Genomic DNA, 20,000 nt, shown 5'->3' with positions numbered 1-20,000 from the left:
GAGAGAGAGAGAGAGAGAGAGAGAGAGAGAGAGAGAGAGAGAGAGAGAGAGAGAGAGAGAGAGAGAGAGAGAGAGAGAGAGAGAGAGAGAGAGAGAGAGAGAGAGAGAGAGAGAGAGAGAGAGAGAGAGAGAGAGAGAGAGAGAGAGAGAGAGAGAGGTGACCGGTTGGTTGGTATCTAGTGAGACGGAGAGAAGGACCTCTTGACTCCTCTATCCATCATGCTATTTCCTCATGATTGATGTCTTTATATCTCTTAGTGTGTGGTGATGTGATTAATGGCATCCATCTTATGTTTTCTGTAAACATTTGCCTTTGCGTCGATCGCGGCCATGCAGCCTTGGAAAATAAAAATGCTGATTTGCATAAAGTCATTTTGGGGAGTGTCACGACTATCATCAACATCTCCTTGAGGAGTTGGTGTCTTGCCGTTCATTTTATGATTTCCCAAAGCAATTTACCCCAATGCCAATACATGACCCTTTCCTAGTCGTTCCAAATTTTGATTTTTGTTTCTGTTTTAAGATCGTGCCATCAAGCTTTTACATTGACGATTGTTATATTCATTACTAAAGGATCAGGTAATCTGAGAAGAATGTTTAAGGACTAGTAATGTTAAGGGCTGGTGTCCCGGACACAAAGTAAAATAAAATAAAATAAATACCTTGTTCAAGTCTAGTCTAGGACTATCTCCTTTGAACAGGATTTTTTTGTCCAGGACTAGCCTTAATCTGTGTCCGGGAAACCAGCCCTAAAGGTTTTATTTTGTATTTTTTAAACTAATGACGTGTTGGTTTCCTGTTCCCATTGAGAGTAGGTGGTTGCATAAAGACTCTGGGTTTGTCTGTGTAAAAGCCCCTCCTTCCTTCATGAAGCCATTGACCTGGAATGATTATGCACGTCATGATCTGTTGCTCTCTCTCTCTCTCTCTCTCTCTCTCTCTCTCTCTCTCTCTCTCTCGCTCTCCCTGTCGCTCTCTCGCTCGCTCTCTCTCTCTCACTCTATCTTTCGCTGTCTCACTCTCTCTCTCTCATTCGCTCTCTCTCTCTCTCTCTCTCTCTCTCTCTCTCTCTCTCTCTCTCCCCCATATAAGGGTGAACAGTTTATCTTAATTACATATATAGGACTAACATTATAACACCTTTATACTACGCAATATATAGCCTACTGTGAACATATTGTACAGAAGTTCAATAACTTGGTTCTTGTTGTATAATTTTGTACTTTGCAAAGAAAAAACGAGTTTAGCCCCATCTTGTCCTGCAGACACTGCCAGAGAGTAGCTTCCTATTGGTTATCTATCACTTTCCACTTATTTACCTAGCCAATCCAGTCTCTTATCGCCCGTTGTTTTCAGACGTGGTAGTACAACCTCAGAACACACACACACACACACACACACACACATACACACCCCTGAGATTATCCTGTGGGAAAGAGATCCCCTTGAACAGTAGCTAATCAGGCCTAATGAGCTGATTATCCTGGATCAATCAGGAAGTCTCGTCCTAATAAGGCCCTGTCATGGTTAGCCAGTGGAACAGTGTATCTGCAGTCTAGGGGTCACATCATGTCACCTAGTTATTAATATATCTCAGTTTGGACTGCCAGCGCAAAGCAGACGGAGGGCAAAGAGGAGGACAGCTGAAAGAAAGTAGTCGTTTCTGGCTACCCTGCACTTAGCTTCGTCGTTTCTGGCTACCCTGCACTTCGCTTAGTCGTTTCTGGCTACCCTGCACTTTCGCTTAGTCGTTTCTGGCTACCCTGTACTTTGCTTAGTCGTTTCTGGCTACCCTGCACTTAGCATAGTCGTTTCTGGCTACCCTGCAGCTTAGTCATTTCCGGACGCTAATATTTTAGACCAGAGTTGAGTTTTTTTGTTGTTGCTTTTAGTGATTGCCTGGCCTGGGGACATTGGCTGACTAGCATCACACATGAGCCACAGACAAATGTCTTCTTTTTTAAAACCATGAGAAAAATCTAATTTGGGGTAGAGTATGTGACAGAATGGAAGACTTTAATTAAAGATGCACTCTCAAACTTTTGTATAATTTCAGACAGTAGTTTTGAAAGTGGTGCTCATGAGCCAAAAGTGGTCCCAATTTTTTGTGTACTACATCATCAGATTGTGTACTACGCTATCCATTTCGTATGATATGTTATGTCCTGCCAAAAAAATAATGAACAATTACTTTGCAATTCGTAAACTATCTTACGAATCCAATTTATACTGTATGTTACGGATGAATTTGTTGCTCTTCAGATCCTGGGGGGCACCTTTAATGCGTAGGCTACATGGCTGTCCATATTGTGGTTCGGTATAAGCTACACACATTTCTCTACGGCTACTTAAATCATCTATTGTTATGGATTCTGCAATTTGTATAATTCCATTGATATTCTTTATACAATCCTTAAAGGAGACACCATTGATATCCTGTATTCTGCAGTTGGGTCAAGTTTTAATCAAGTCAATATGATCATGTTTATTCCCAAGGCCTTTCTTACAGTCGCGTGAGGAGCTTGTCAAATAACATGCAATGTGATATTATTTTATTCAATGCTGGTGGACAAAATTGTCAGGCTGCAGCTGGTTCTTTATTATGTCTATTCCTAAGGCCATACTCTCTTTCAGTCTTGAGAGGAGCTTGTCGTGTGTGTGTGTGTGTGTGTGAGTGTGTGTGTGTGTGTGTGTGTGTGTGCGTGTCCGTGTGTGTGAGTGTGTGCGTATGTTGTGTGTGTGTGTGTGTGTGTGTGTGTGTGCGTGTATGTTTGTGTGTGTATATGTTTGTGTATGTGTGTGTGTGTGTGCGTATGTTTGTGTGTGTGTGTGTGTGTGCGTGTCCGTGTATGTTTGTGTGTGTATATGTTTGTGTATGTGTGTGAGTGTGTGTGTGTGTGTGTGTGTGAGTGTGTGTGTGTATGTTTGTGTGTGTATATGTTTGTGTATGTGTGTGAGTGTGTGTGCGTGTGTGTGAGTGTGTGTGTGTATGTTTGTGTGTGTATATGTTTGTGTATGTGTGTGAGTGTGTGCGTATGTTTGTGTGTGTGTGTGTGTGCGTGTTCGTGTATGTTTGGGTGTGTATATGTTTGTGTATGTGTGTGAGTGTGTGTGTGTGTGTGTTTGCGTATATTTGTGTGTGTGCGTATGTTTGTGTGTGTGCGTGTGTGTGCGTGTCCGTGTATGTTTGTGTGTGTATATGTTTGTGTATGTGTGTGAGTGTGTGTGTGTGTGTGTGTGTGAGTGTATGTGTGTGTGTGTGTGTGTGTATGTTTGTGTGTGTATATGTTTGTGTATGTGTGTGAGTGTGTGCGTATGTTTGTGTGTGTGCGTGTGTGTGCGTGTCCGTGTATGTTTGTGTGTGTATATGTTTGTGTATGTGTGTGAGTGTGTGTGTGTGTGTGTGTGAGTGTGTGTTTGCGCTATTCATCTCCAGCCCCGGCCAGAACCAGAGAGGTTGTTTTATTGTGCCGAGGCTAGAAGTGACAGGTTCCACCCTCCTCACTGCAGAGAAGAGCAGTTCTTTGGGATGAACTGGCTGAATGATAGACTTTATTAGGCTGAACAGGATGAATGATAGCCTTTAGATGGATGAACCGGCTGAATGATTGCCTTTAGATGGATGAACTGTCTTAATTATAGCCTTTAGAAGGCTGAATTGGCTGAATGATAGCCTTTAGATGGATGAACTGGCTGAATGATAGCCTTCAGAAGGATGAACTGGCTGAATGATAGTCTTTAGAAGGATAAACTGGACTGAATGATAGCCTTTAGAAGGATGAACTCGCTGAATGATAACCTTTAAAAGGATGAAATGGCTGAATGACAGCCTTTAGAAGGATGAACTGGCTGAATGATAGCCTTTAGAAGGATGGACTCGCTGAATGATAGTCTTTAGAAGGATGAACTCGCTGAATGATAGCCTTTAGAAAGCTGACCTGGCTGAATGATAGCCTTTAGAAGGATGAACTGTCTGAATGATGGCCTTTAAAAGGATGAACTGTCTGAATGATAGCCTTTAGAAGGATGAAATGGCTGAATGATAGCCTTTAGAAGGCTGACCTGGCTGAATGATATCCTTTAGAAGGATGAACTGGCTGAATGATAGCCTTTAGAAGGATGAACTTGCTGAATGATAGCTTTAAGATGGATGACCTGGCTGAATGATAGCCTTTAGAAGGATGAACTCGCTGAATGATAGCCTTTAGAAGGATGAACTGTCTGAATGATGGCCTTTAAAAGGATGAACTGTCTGAATGATAGCCTTTAGAAGGATGAAAGGGCTGAATGATAGCATTTAGAAGGATGAAATGGCTGAATGATAGCCTTTAGAAGGATGAACTCGCTGAATGATACTTTAGAAAGCTGACCTGGCTGAATGATAGCCTTTAGAAGGATGAACTGGCTGAATGATAGCCTTTAGAAGGTTGACCTGGCTGAATGATAGCCTTTAAAAGGATGAACACGCTGAATGATAGTCTTTAGAAGGATGAACTGGCTGAATGAAAGCCTTTAGAAGAATGAACTGGCTAAATGATATCCTTTAGAAGGATGAACTGGCTGAATGATAGCCTTTAGATGGATGAACTGGCTGAATGATAGCCTTTAGAAGGCGGAACTGGCTGAATGATAGCCTTTAGAAGGATGAATTCACTGAATCATAGCCTTTAGAAAGCTGACCTGGCTGAATGATAGTCTTTAGGAGGATGAACTGGCTTAATGATAGACTTTAGAAGGCTGAACTGGCTGAATGATAGCATTTAGAATGCTGAACTGGCTGAATAATTGCCTTTAAAAGGATGAACTCGCTGAATGATAAGCTTTAGAAGGCTGACCTGTCTGAATGATAGCCTTTAGAAGGATGAACTGGCTGAATGATAGCCTTTAGAAGGATTATCTGGCTGAATGAAAGCCTTTAGAAGGATGAACTCGCTAAATGATAGCCTTTAGAAGAATGACCTGGCTGAATGATAGCCTTTAGAAGGATGACCTGGCTGAATGATAGTCTTTAGAAGGATGAACCTGCTCATTAATAGCCTTTAGAAAGATGACCTGGCTTAATGATAGCCTTTAGAAGGATGAACGGGCTGAATGATAGCCTTTAGAAGGCTGACTTGGCTGAATGATAGCCTTTAGAAGGATGAACTGTCTGAATGATGGCCTTTAAAAGGATGAACTGTCTGAATGATAGCCTTTAGAAGGATGAAATGGCTGAATGATAGCCTTTAGAAGGCTGACCTGGCTGAATGATATCCCTTAGAAGGATGAACTGGCTGAATTATAGCCTTTAGAAGGATGAACTTGCTGAATGATAGTCTTTAGAAGGATGAACTGGCTGAATGATAGCCTTTAGAAGGATGAACCTGGCTGAATGATAGCCTTTAGAAGAATGAACTGGCTGAAAGATAGCCTTTAGAAGGATGAACTGGCTGAATTATAGCCTTAAGATGGATGAACCAGCTGAATGATAGCCTTTAGATGGATGAACCGGCTGAATGATAGCCTTTAGAAGGCTGAACTGGCTGAATGATAGCCTTTAGAAGGATGAATTCGCTGAATCATAGCCTTTAGAAAGCTGACCTGGCTGAATGATAGTCTTTAGGAGGATGAACGGCTGAATGATAGCCTTTAGTAGGCTGAACTGGCTGAATGAGCATTTAGAAGGCTGAACTGGCTGAAATATAGCCTTTAGAAGGATGAACTCGCTGAATGATAGCATTTAGAAGGTTGACCTGGCTGAATGATAAGGTTTAGAAAGCTGACCTGTCTGAATGATAGCCTTTAGAAGGATGAACTGGCTGAATGATAGCCTTTAGAAGGCTGAACTGGCTGAATGATAGTCTTTAGAAGGATGAACTCGCTCATTGATAGCCTTTAGAAATATGACCTGGCTGAATGATAGCTAGAAGGATTAACTGGCTGACTGATAGCCTTTAGAAGGCTGACCTGGCTGAATGATAGCCTTTAGAAGGATGAACTCGCTGAATGATAGTCTTTAGAAGGATGAACTCGCTGAATGATAGCATTTAGAATGCTGACCTGGCTGAATGATAGCCTTTAGAAGGCTGACCTGGATGAATGATAGCTTTTAGAAGGCTGACCTGGCTGAATGATAGCCTTTAGGAGGATGAACTGGCTGAATGATAGCCTTTTGAAGGATGAACTGGCTGAATGTTAGCCTTTAGAATTATCAATTGGCTGAATCATAGTATTTAGAAGGCTGGCCTGGCTGAATGATAGCCTTTAGAAGGATGAACTCGCTGAATGACAGCCTTTAGAAGGCTGACCTGGCTGAATGATAACCTTTAAAATGATGAATTGGCTGAATGACAGCATTCAGAAGGCTGACCTGGCTGAATGATAGCCTTTAGAAGGATGAACTCGCTGAATGATAGTCTTTAGAAGGATGAACTGGCTGAATGATAGCCTTTAGAAGGCTGACCTGGCTGAATGATAGCCTTTAGAAGGATGAACATGCTGAATGATAGTCTTTAGAAGGATGAACTGGCTGAATGATATCCTTTAGAAGAATGGACTGGCTGAATGATATCCTTTAGAAGGATGAACTGTCTGAATGAAAGCCTTTAGAAGGATGAACTCGCTAAACGATAGCCTTTAGATGGATGAACTGGCTGAATGATAGCCTTTAAAATGATGAACTGGCTGAATTATAGTCTTTAGAAGGATGAACTGGCTGAATGATAGCCTTTAGAAAGCTGACCTGGCTGAATGATAGTCTTTAGGAGGATGAACAGCTGAATGTTAAACTTTAGAAGGATGACTTCGCTGAATGATAGTTTTTAGAAGGATGAACTGGCTGAATGATATCCTTTAGAAGAATGGACTGGCTGAATGATATCCTTTAGAAGGATGAATCGTCTGAATGATAGCCTTTAAAAGGATGAACTCGCTAAATGATAGCCTTTAGAAGGATGAACTCGCTGAATGACAGCCTTTAGAAGGCTGACCTGGCTGAATGATAACCTTTAAAATGATGAATTGGCTGAATGACAGCCTTCAGAAGGCTGACCTGGCTGAATGATAGCATTTAGAAGGATGAACTCGCTGAATGATAGTCTTTAGAAGGATGGACTGGCTGAATGATAGCCTTTAGAAGGCTGACCTGGCTGAATGATAGCCTTTAGAAGGATGAACATGCTGAATGATAGTCTTTAGAAGGATGAGCTGGCTGAATAATAGCCTTTAGAATAATGAACTGGCTGAATGATAGCCTTTAGAAGGATAAACCTGGCTGAATGATAGCCTTTAGAAGGATGAACTGGCTGAATGATAGACTTTAGAAGGCTGAACTGGCAGAATTATAGCCTTTAGATGGATGAACCGGCTGAGTGATAGCCTTTAGAAGGCTGAACTGGCTGAATGATAGCCTTTAGAAAGATGAATTCGCTGAATCATAACCTTTAGAAGGCTGACCTGGCTGAATGATAGTCTTTAGAAGGATGAACTGGCTGAATGATAGCCTTTAGAAAGCTGACCTGGCTGAATGTTAGCCTTTAGGAGTATGAACGGCTTAATGATAGCCTGTAGAAGGATGAACTGGCTGAATGATAGCCTTTAGAACGATGAACTGGCTGAATGTTAAACTTTAGAAGGATGAATTCGCTGAAAAATAGTCTTTAGAAGGATGAACTGGCTGAATGATATCCTTTAGAAGAATGGACTGGCTGAATGATATCCTTTAGAAGGATGAACTGTCTGAATGATAACCTTTAGAAAGATGAACTCGCTAAACGATAGCCTTTAGATGGCTGAACTGGCTGAATGATAGCCTTTAGAAGGATGAACTGGCTGAATGATAGCCTTTAGAATGATGAACTGTCTGAATAATAGCCTTTAGAAGGATGATTTAGCTGAATCATAGCCTTTAGAAGGCTGACCTGGCTGAATGATAGTCTTTAGAAGGATGAACTGGCTGAATAATAGCCTTTAGAAGGATGAACTGGCTGAATGGTAGCCTTTAGAAGAATTAACTGGCTGAATGATAGCCTTTAGAAGGATGAACTGTCTGAATGATAGCCTTTTGATGGATGAACTGGCTGAATGATAGCCTTTAGAAGGATGAATTGGCTGAATGATAGCCTTTAGAATGATGAACTGTCTGAATGAAAGCCTTTAGAAGGATGATTTAGCTGAATCATAGCCTTTAGAAGATTGACCTGGCTGAATGATAGTCTTTAGAAGAATTAACTGGCTGAATAATAGCCTTTAGAAGGATGAACTGGCTGAATGATAGCTTTAAGATGGATGAACTGGCTGAATGATAGCCTTTAGAATGATGAACTGGCTGAATTATAGTCTTTAGATGGATAAACTGGCTGAATGATAGCATTTAGAAGGATGAACTGGCTGAATTATAGCCTTTAGAAGGATGAACTGGTTGAATGATAGCCTTTAGATGGATAAACTGGCTGAATGATAGCATTTAGAAGGATGAACTGGCTGAATTATAGTATTTAGAAGGATGAACTGGCTGAATGATAGCCTTTAGAAGGATGAACTGGCTCAATGATAGCCTTTAGAATGATGAACTGGCTGAATGATAGACTTTAGAAGGCAGACCTGGCTGAATGATAGCCTTTAAAATGATGAACTGGCTGAAGGATAGCCTTTGAAGGATGAACTGGCTGAATGATAGCCTTTAGAAGGATGAACTGGCTGAATGAAAGCCTTTAGAAGGATGACCTGGCTGATTGATAGCCTGTAGAACGATGAACTGGCTGAATGATAGTCTTTAGAAGGATGAATTCGCCGAATGATAGTCTTTAGAAGGATGAAATGGCTGAATGATAGCATTTAGAAGAATTAACTGGCTGAACGATAGCCTTTAGAAGGTTGAACTGTCTGAATGATAGCCTTTAGAAGGATGAACTCGCTGAATGATAGTCTTTAGAAGGATGAACTGGCTGAATGATAGCCCTTAGAAGGATGAACTCGCTGAATGATAGTCTTTAGAAGGATGAACTGGCTGAATGATAGCCTTTAGAAGAATTAACTGTCTGAATGATAGCCTTTAGAAGAATGAACTGGCTGAATGATAGCCTTTAGAAGACAGACCTGGCTGAATGATAGCCTTTAGAATGATGAACTGACTGAATGATAGCCTTTTGAAGGATGAACTGGCTTAATGATAGCCTTTAGAAGGCTGACCTGGCTGAATGATAGCCTTTAGAAGGATGAACTCGCTGAATGATAGTCTTTAGAAGGATGAACTGGCTGAATGATAGCCTTTAGAAGGATGAACTGGCTGAATGATAGCCTTTTGAAGGATGAACTGGCTGAATGATAGCCTTTAGCAGGATGAACTGGCTGAATGTTAGCCTTTAGAAGGATGAATTGGCTGAGTGATAGCTTTTAGAAGGCTGACCTGGCTGAATTATAGCCTTTAGAAGAATGAATTGGCTGAGTGATAGCTTTTAGAAGGCTGACCTGGCTGAATTATAGCCTTTAGAAGAATGAACTCGCTAAATGATAGTCTTTAGAAGGATGAACTTGCTGAATTATAGCCTTTAGAAGAATGAACTCGCTAAATGATAGTCTTTAGAAGGATGAACTTGCTGAATGATAGCCTTTAGAAGGATGAACTGGCTGAATGATAGCCTTTAGAAGGATGAACTCGGTGAATGATAGTATTTAGAAGGATGAACTGGCTGAATGATAGCCTTTAGAAGGCAGACCTGGCTGAATGATAGCCTTTAGAAGGATGAACTGGCTGAATGATAGCCTTTTGAAGGATGAACTGGCTTAATGATAGCCTTTAGAAGGCTGACCTGGCTGAATGATAGCCTTTAGAAGGAAGAACTCGCTGAATGATAGTCTTTAGAAGGATGAACTGGCTGAATGATAGCCTTTAGAAGGATGAACTCACTGAATGATAGTCTTTAGAAGGATGAACTTGCTGAATGATAGCCTTTAGAATAATGAACTGTCTGAATGATCACCTTTAAAAGATGAACTGGCTGAAGGATAGCCGTTGAAGGATGAACTGGCTGAATGATAGCCTTTAGAAGGATGAACTGGCTGAATGAAAGCCTTTAGAAGGATGACCTGGCTGATTGATAGCCTGTAGAACGATGAACTGGCTGAATGATAGCCGTTAGAAGGATGAACTGGCTGAATGATAGTCTTTAGAAGGATGAACTGGCTGAATAATAGCATTTAGAAGAATTAACTGGCTGAACGATAGCCTTTAGAAGGTTGAACTGTCTGAATGATAGCCTTTAGAAGGATGAACTCGCTGAATGATAGTCTTTAGAAGGATGAACTGGCTGAATGATAGCCCTTAGAAGGATGAACTCGCTGAATGATAGTCTTTAGAAGGATGAACTGGCTGAATGATAGCCTTTAGAATAATTAACTGTCTGAATGATAGCCTTTAGAAGAATGAACTGACTGAATGATAGCCTTTAGAAGACAGACCTGGCTGAATGATAGCCTTTAGAAGGATGAACTGGCTGAATGATAGCCTTTTGAAGGATGAACTGGCTTAATGATAGCCTTTAGAAGGCTGACCTGGCTGAATGATAGCCTTTAGAAGGATGAACTCGCTGAATGATAGTCTTTAGAAGGATGAACTGGCTGAATGATAGCCTTTAGAAGGATGAACTGGCTGAATGATAGTCTTTAGAAGGATGAACTGGCTGAATGATAGCCTTTTGAAGGATGAATTGGCTGAATGATAGCCTTTTGAAGGATGAACTGGCTTATTGATAGCCTTTAGAAGGCTGACCTGTCTGAATGATAGCCTTTAGCAGGATGAACTGGTTGAATGTTAGCCTTTAGAAGGATGAATTGGCTGAGTGATAGCTTTTAGAAGGCTGAACTGGCTGAATTATAGCCTTTAGAAGAATGAACTCGCTAAATGATAGTCTTTAGAAGGATGAACTTGCTGAATGATAGCCTTTAGAAGGATGAACTGGCTGAATGATAGCCTTTAGAAGGATGAACTCGGTGAATGATAGTCTTTAGAAGGATGAACTGGCTGAATGATAGCCTTTAGAAGGCAGACCTGGCTGAATGATAGCCTTTAGAAGGATGAACTGGCTGAATGATAGCCTTTTGAAGGATGAACTGGCTTAATGATAGCCTTTAGAAGGCTGACCTGGCTGAATGATAGCCTTTAGAAGGATGAACTCGCTGAATGATAGTCTTTAGAAGGATGAACTGGCTGAATGATAGCCTTTAGAAGGATGAACTCACTGAATGATAGTCTTTAGAAGGATGAACTGGCTGAATGAAAGCCTTTAGAAGGATGAACTCGCTGAATGATAGTCTTTAGAAGGATGAACTGGCTGAATGATAGCCTTTAGAAGGATGAACTGGCTGAATGATAGCCTTTAGAAGGATGAACTCGCTGAATGATAGTCTTTAGAAGGATGAACTGGCTGAATGATAGCCTTTAGAAGGATGAACTGGCTGAATGATAGTCTTTAGAAGGATGAACTGGCTGAATGATAGCCTTTAAAAGGATGAACTGGCTGAATGATAGCCTTTAGAAGGATGAACTGGCTGAATGATAGCCTTTAGAAGGATGAACTCGCTGAATGATAGTCTTTAGAAGGCTGACCTGGCTGAATGTTAGCCTTTAGAAGGATGAATTGGCTGAATGATAGCCTTTAGAATGCTGACCTGGCTGAATTATAGCCTTTAGAAGGATGAACTCGCTGAATGATAGCCTTAGAAGGATGAACTGGCTGAATGATAGCCTTTAGAAGGATGAACTGGCTGAATGATAGCCTTTGAAGGATGAACTGGCTGAATGATAGCCTTTAGAATGATGAACTGGCTGAATGATAGCCTTTAGAAGGATGAATTGGCTGAATGATAGCCTTTAGAAGGCTGACCTGGCTGAATTATAGCCTTTAGAAGGATGAACTCGCTGAATGATAGTCTTTAGAAGGATGAACTGGCTGAATGATAGCCTTTAGAAGGATGAACTGGCTGAATGATAGCCTTTAGAAGGATGAACTGGCTGAATGATAGCCTTTTGAAGGATGAACTGGCTTAATGATAGCCTTTAGAAGGCTGACCTGGCTGAATGATAGCCTTTAGAAGGATGAACTCGCTGAATGATAGTCTTTAGAAGGATGAACTGGCTGAATGATAGCCTTTAGAAGGATGAACTCACTGAATGATAGTCTTTAGAATGATGAACTTGCTGAATGATAGCCTTTAGAAGAATGAACTGTCTGAATGATCGCCTTTAGAAGGATGAACTGGCTGAATGATAGCCTTTGAAGGATGAACTGGCTGAATGATAGCCTTTAGAAGGATGAACTGGCTGAATGATAGTCTTTAGAAGGATGAACTCGCTGAATGATAGTCTTTAGAAGGATGAACTGGCTGAATTATAGCCTTTAGAAGGATGAACTGGCTGAATGATAGCCTTTAGAAGGATGAACTTGCTGAATGATAGTCTTTAGAAGGATGAACTGGCTGAATGATAGCCTTTAGAAGGATGAACTCGGTGAATGATAGTCTTTAGAAGGATGAACTGGCTGAATGATAGCCTTTAAAATGATGAACTGGCTGAATGATAGCCTTTAGAAGGATGAACTGGCTGAATGATAGCCTTTAGAAGGATGAACTCGCTGAATGATAGCCTTTAGAAGGATGAACTGGCTGAATGATAGTCTTTAGAAGGATGAACTGGCTGAATGATAGCCTTTAGAAGGATGAACTCGCTGAATGATAGTCTTTAGAAGGATGAACTGGCTGAATGATAGCCTTTAGAAGGATGAACTCGCTGAATGATAGTCTTTAGAAGGATGAACTGGCTGAATGATAGCCTTTAGAAGGATGAACTGGCTGAATGATAGCCTTTAGAAGGATGAACTCGCTGAATGATAGTCTTTAGAAGGATGAACTTGCTGAATGATAGCCTTTAGAAGGATGAACTGGCTGAATGATAGCCTTTAGAAGGATGAACTCGCTGAATGATAGTCTTTAGAAGGCTATAATGGAGGGCTGTGACCCGGCCCTGAATGAATCACATTACAGTCACATTAGAAAGAGTGGCCAGTGAAGATTAATACAAAATACAGTGATGCTTGTTGAGTCTCTATATAAAGGCCTATTCACTCAAATAGATTTCTATCCCCATGTCCTGGTCAGTTCAGAATGGACATAAGAGTTTGTAGGGAGGATATTTTTTGTATGCTGAAACTATGAATGGTTTTTGCATTTTAGATGAATAAAAATAATTAATTGTACATTTTCCTTACAGTCGATGGAAATGTGTCTTTATGCTTTTAAATTATGTAGTGAAGGAGGGTAAAGTTATACAACATGTCTTTCTATAGTGAAGGAGGGTAAAGTTATTGTACTGTAGATATGTGGTAGTGGAATAGGGGCCTGAGGGCACACAGTGTGTTGTGAAATCTGTGAATGTATTGTAATGTAATTAAAGTTGTATAAACTGCCTTAATCTTGCTGGACCACAGGAAGAGTAGCGGCTGCTTTGCCAGCAGCTAATGGGGATCCATAATAAATACAAATACAAATACAAAAACTGCAATACTATATAATAATACTAAATAATAATTTGGTGGGTGCTTATATTTGTCCTATTTCACGATAATATATATACTGTAGGCCTAACAACACTGTAGGCCAAACACCGCATTTTCTATAAAAACGCAGCAGAAAAACGCTTGACTTGCATTTCACATACCAGACTGCATGATGACATCACCCAACCGGAATCTCCTGAACTCATACCATGTAAAAGACTGGATGAAGATCTGGGTCATTCCCGCCAAACATTGGGATTTACAGACTACCAGTTATCATCTGTTGTAGAGGTTAGAGTACTAAAGCACTGTATGGTACTCAGTCCCAAATGGCACCCTATTCCCTGTATACTGCACTACTTTTGACCAGCGCTGCATGGTTGCCATTTGGGACGTGGCCAGTTTCTCGATTTACCGTGGGAGAGAGTAGTGCTCCAGGGATCAGTAGACTAATCTACCCTCACCTAGTACATACCCCCCCCCCCTCAGGGATTATGGATTATAACAATAGTATTGAGGATTTATTTTGAGCTTTTTTACTCTCTTTTGAATGACTGACTGGATTCACATTCCCTGGAAGTAGTCTGTGTCTGTAGCCACCTGCCTGCCTGTCCTCCCGGTCAAGGCGCACGGAATGACAAGGAGTTTATGGAATGTTTATGTCTAACTCCTTGAAGAGTTTCTGTGGTAGATAGACGCTACTAGATGAGTTTTAGGATGAGGCGGAGCAACACGCTCTGTGGTAGATAGATGCTACTAAATGAGTCATACTTTGATAGCTGTTTTTTGATATTCATACACCAAGACATCAATATCACAGACACCATCGGATATACGACAGCTACGGAGTTTGTTTGGATCTGAGATCTTATTAAAAGCCCAGGGTGTAGCGATGGGGTTTTCAATTTCAATCTGCTTGTTTTATAGCCTGATCCCAGATCTGTTTGTGCCGTCTTGCCAACTCCTTTGGTCAATGTGCATGACAAACTAGGTGTGACAATGGCCATGGGAGTTGGCTACACAGAACAAACAGATCTGGGAGCAGGCTACTTGTTTAACTGACTTTGATACGAGGATAACAGGCCCTTTAAGCCCTACCATCACAACGTGGTGTCCTACTGGGCCTGTTAAATGGTGGATTATATCAGACTAAGTTAGGGCATGTGGGAATAATTCCATTGTTGTGAATTTGATACACAGCTCATTCCTCTGTTTGGGCTGTGTCCATGGATACGTCGCAAATGGCACGCTATTTCCTTTATAGTGCACCACTTTTGACCAGAGTCCTATGAACCCTGGTCAAAAGTAGTGCACTATAAAGGGACTAGGGTGCCATTTGGGACGCGGCCACATGACTCAATACTCCCTCAGCATTACATATGAACTGTTGTGTACTTGTAGAGAATATGAGAAACCCCAAAAAGCGAAATATTTAACTGGGACTGAGAGGAGAGGAGGGGGGAGGAGACAGGAAGGGTTCCTGTGAAAAGTGTTAGTCTAATCTATGATTAGATAATAAAAAAGTGAATCCCAATAATATAAAATAAAAAAATCAGTTAATTGACCTTCATGTGCCGCCTCCTCCTCCGGAAGCGTAGCAGTTCCTTGTGTTGGCGAGCGATGAAGTTCACAGCAGCGTACTCAAGCAGAGCCGAGAAGACAAACAGGAGGCACACGGCCATCCAGATGTCAATGGCTTTCACATACGACACCTGTGATTGGGCAGGAGGACACAGTGGTAAGCAGGAGGAGGACAACAACAACAACAACAACAACAACAACAACAACAACAACAACAACAACATGAATAGAAACAATAACAACAACAACAACAACAGCAGAAGGTGAACATTTTTCACTGGATTCTGTAGACTATTAAAATGAAACTGACCTTGGTACCATCTATATATGTATCTGTATCTAATAATCCTTGATTCATTTTATGTCTGCTACAAAGACAACATTTATCTTCTAACTCTGAGGACTGTTCAGTACACAGTAGTCCGCATGGTGAGTTGGCTTGGCAGGACTCTGCTCTGCCTGGGCAGTGAGACAGAGAGAGGTCTGGAAACCACATCTTTGACTGGAAATGGGGCTAACGCTAGATTGGGCTGGCTTGTCAGTTCGGCTGAAGCTCACTGTATTTGACAAGTCAGTGACCCTGGAACACAGTTTAGGTGGCATTCCAGAATGCATGGTTCAGAAGACATTGTTCAAATGATGAAAAGTCAGCAGCCCGAGACAGACATAGGCAGACTACTCTTTTACTGTTTCCTGGTGTCGTTGGATTGCCGGATTTCCATTTTTCCACACCAGATCAGATATTTTGATGTGTTTTTTGTTTTGTTTTACAGTACTAGACCACGTAAAGTGGTGAAATGTATTTATATGCTGGACATCTTCATAATAACGACAGCAAAAAAGTAACGTTTCTGTGGTGGCTAGATTTGTTGAGTAATGACACAGTAAATGGTGACTTTCAAAATGGTCCTCTCTCCTCTCCTTCCCTCCCTGTCACCAATGCACCAAGTCAGCGAGGCGTGGAAGAGAGGGAGCAGTCTGTGCTGTGTGCACCTACGCTCAGCCGTGCCGTGTGATCATTATTGTGACAGCTGAACTGCACAGAAATCACGGTTCACTTGTTCAATTTTCCAGAGAGCATGAATCACCTAATGTCAACAAACAAAATGGGAGGATACTTTTCCAGGACATAATTATAAAATCCTAGTCACTCACGCAATGTCCCTTTTCACTTTTTAATCTGAAAATCCCTACAGCAAAAATAGTTTTCTTTAAAAATGCATTTTTTTCTCATGTTGAGTTAGTTTGACCATCTAGGACAATAGAGAGTGTGGTTTGTAGTTCATCTAGGACAATAGAGTGTGGTTTGTAGTTCTGGCTGAAGAAGATTTATGTTATGTAACAACTGATTCACAACTGATTCATAACAACAATTAAACAATTAAATCAGTTTCACACTGAAATAATCATATCAACACTATACAGGCTTTAACGACACTAAAGTCAGTCTGTCGTCAGTCAGGGTGCCTCTCTGCTTTGCCCATTATAAAGCAGGCTGACTGTGTTTTTGTGCATGTGTGCGTATGTGTGTTCATGTCTGTATCTGTGTGTGTGTGTGTGTGTGTGTGTGTGTGTGTGTGTGTGTTTGTGCATGTGTGCGTATGTGTGTTCATGTCTGTATCTGTGTGTGTGTGTGTGTGTGTGTGTGTGTTGTGTTCCTTTTCCACTCCTCACCTTGGGGAGGGAGGCTCGCGAGCCGGAGCTCTGGGTGGTCATAGTGAGCACGGTGGTAATGCCCAGTCCCACTCTGGCAGGTGCAGCGTCCATGTTGATCCAGAAGGACACCCAGGACAAAATGACAATCAGAAGGCTGGGGATGTACATCTGAATCAGGTAATAGCCCATCTGCCTCTCCAGATGAAAACGAGCCTCGATACAAGTGAACTTTCCTGTAATACAGAGGACATAGACAGAGGAGAAAGCAGGGGTTCAATAATAATATGATATATTTAAGGAATATGGCCCGTGAGGGTGTGTTATGTGGTCAATATACCACGGCAAGGGCTGTTCTTAAGCACGACACAACGCGGAGTGCCTGGACACAGCCCTTAGCCGTGGTATATTGGCCATATATCGCAAACCCCTGAGGTGCCTTATTGCTATTATAAACTGGTTACCAACATAATTAGAGCAGTAAAAATAAATGTTTTGTCATACCCATGGTATACGGTCTGATATACCATGGCTTTCAGCCAATCAGCATTCAGGGCTTGAACCACCCAGTTTATAATATAATATTATTACTACAATACAGTCTATACTATGATATAATATGATATATTAGAATATTATTACTACAATACAGTCTATAGTACGATATAATATGATATATTAGAATATTTTTACTACAATACAGTCTACACTATGATATAATATCATATTATTACTACAATACAGTCTATATACTATGAAATATTATAATATTATTACTACAATACAGTCTATATACTATGAAATTATATAATATTATTACTACACTACAGTCTATACTATGATATATTAAAATATTATTACTACAATACAGTCTACACTATGATATAACATGATATAGTATAATATTATTATTACAATACAGTCTACATACTATGCTATAACATGATATAGCATAATATTATTACTACAATACAGTCTAAATATTATGATATAACATGATATATTATTATTATATTATTACAATACAGTCTATATACTATTATATAATATGATATACTATAATATTATTACTAAAATACAGTCTATATACTGTATTGTAGTAACAATATTACAGTATACCAAATGTAACACACCACTACAGCTGACAGGTGTTATGTTGTGGTTGAACCCACTACAGCTGACAGGTGTTATGTTGTGGTTGAACCCACTACAGCTGACAGGTGTTATGTTGTGGTTGAACCCACTACAGCTGACAGGTGTTATGTTGTGGTTGAACCCACTACAGCAGACAGGTGTTATGTTGTGGTTGAACCCACTACAGCTGACAGGTGTTATGTTGTGGTTGAACCCACTACAGCTGACAGGTGTTATGTTGTGGTTGAACCCACTACAGCAGACAGGTGTTATGTTGTGGTTGAACCCACTACAGCAGACAGGTGTTATGTTGTGGTTGAACCCACTACAGCCGACAGGTGTTATGTTGTGGTTGAACCCACTACAGCCGACAGGTGTTATGTTGTGGTTGAACCCACTACAGCTGACAGGTGTTATGTTGTGGTTGAACCCACTACAGCCGACAGGTGTTATGTTGTGGTTGAACCCACTACAGCTGACAGGTGTTATGTTGTGGTTGAACCCACTACAGCAGACAGGTGTTATGTTGTGGTTGAACCCACTACAGCAGACAGGTGTTATGTTGTGGTTGAACCCACTACAGCAGACAGGTGTTATGTTGTGGTTGAACCCACTACAGCTGACAGGTGTTATGTTGTGGTTGAACCCACTACAGCTGACAGGTGTTATGTTGTGGTTGAACCCACTACAGCTGACAGGTGTTATGTTGTGGTTGAACCCACTACAGCCGACAGGTGTTATGTTGTGGTTGAACCCACTACAGCCGACAGGTGTTATGTTGTGGTTGAACCCACTACAGCTGACAGGTGTTATGTTGTGGTTGAACCCACTACAGCAGACAGGTGTTATGTTGTGGTTGAACCCACTACAGCAGACAGGTGTTATGTTGTGGTTGAACCCACTACAGCAGACAGGTGTTATGTTGTGGTTGAACCCACTACAGCAGACAGGTGTTATGTTGTGGTTGAACCCACTACAGCAGACAGGTGTTATGTTGTGGTTGAACCCACTACAGCAGACAGGTGTTATGTTGTGGTTGAACCCACTACAGCTGACAGGTGTTATGTTGTGGTTGAACCCACTACAGCTGACAGGTGTTATGTTGTGGTTGAACCCACTACAGCTGACAGGTGTTATGTTGTGGTTGAACCCACTACAGCTGACAGGTGTTATGTTGTGGTCGAACCCACTACAGCAGACAGGTGTTATGTTGTGGTTGAACCCACTACAGCTGACAGGTGTTATGTTGTGGTTGAACCCACTACAGCTGACAGGTGTTATGTTGTGGTTGAACCCACTACAGCAGACAGGTGTTATGTTGTGGTTGAACCCACTACAGCAGACAGGTGTTATGTTGTGGTTGAACCCACTACAGCCGACAGGTGTTATGTTGTGGTTGAACCCACTACAGCTGACAGGTGTTATGTTGTGGTTGAACCCACTACAGCTGACAGGTGTTATGTTGTGGTTGAACCCACTACAGCAGACAGGTGTTATGTTGTGGTTGAACCCACTACAGCAGACAGGTGTTATGTTGTGGTTGAACCCACTACAGCAGACAGGTGTTATGTTGTGGTTGAACCCACTACAGCAGACAGGTGTTATGTTGTGGTTGAACCCACTACAGCTGACAGGTGTTATGTTGTGGTTGAACCCACTACAGCTGACAGGTGTTATGTTGTGGTTGAACCCACTACAGCTGACAGGTGTTATGTTGTGGTTGAACCCACTACAGCCGACAGGTGTTATGTTGTGGTTGAACCCACTACAGCTGACAGGTGTTATGTTGTGGTTGAACTCATCTACTTCCCTGACCACAGCTGTGTAGCAAACACCACAACGGACGGTAAGGTTTCCTCCCAAACAGCACCCTATTCCCTATATAGTCCCCTGTAGCTCAGTTGGTAGAGCATGGCGCTTGCGCCCTGGTTGTGGGTTGGTTTCCCACGGGGGGGCGTATGAAAATGTATGCAATCACTAACTGTAAGTGGCTCTGGATAAGAGCGTCTGCTAAATGACTACAATGTAAATAGTATAGGGCTCATAGGAAAGCAGGGTCCCATTTCAGACATAGCCCAGAACGGAAGCTAAAAGAGGCCATTA

The 20,000-nt window shown here is 41.4% G+C and overlaps 1 protein-coding gene across 4 annotated transcripts in view; it reads right to left on the bottom strand.

Annotated features, from left to right (window-relative positions):
* Window positions 1-20,000, bottom strand: part of LOC121530797 (glycine receptor subunit alphaZ1) — an 81,227-nt gene that overhangs the window by 7,098 nt on the left and 54,129 nt on the right. For all 4 annotated transcript variants that reach the window (XM_041836043.2, XM_041836060.2, XM_041836068.2 and 1 more), the window contains 2 exons: window positions 16,785-16,999; window positions 15,095-15,241 (listed from right to left, as the gene is read on the bottom strand). In XM_041836043.2, the coding sequence (XP_041691977.1) occupies window positions 15,095-15,241; window positions 16,785-16,999 (362 nt within the window). The remainder of the gene's footprint in view (window positions 1-15,094; window positions 15,242-16,784; window positions 17,000-20,000) is intronic.

The sequence above is a fragment of the Coregonus clupeaformis genome, chromosome 2 (assembly GCF_020615455.1).
Source record: "Coregonus clupeaformis isolate EN_2021a chromosome 2, ASM2061545v1, whole genome shotgun sequence".
Classification (NCBI taxonomy): Eukaryota; Metazoa; Chordata; class Actinopteri; order Salmoniformes; family Salmonidae; genus Coregonus; species Coregonus clupeaformis.
This window is presented reverse-complemented; position numbering and strand designations above follow the sequence as displayed.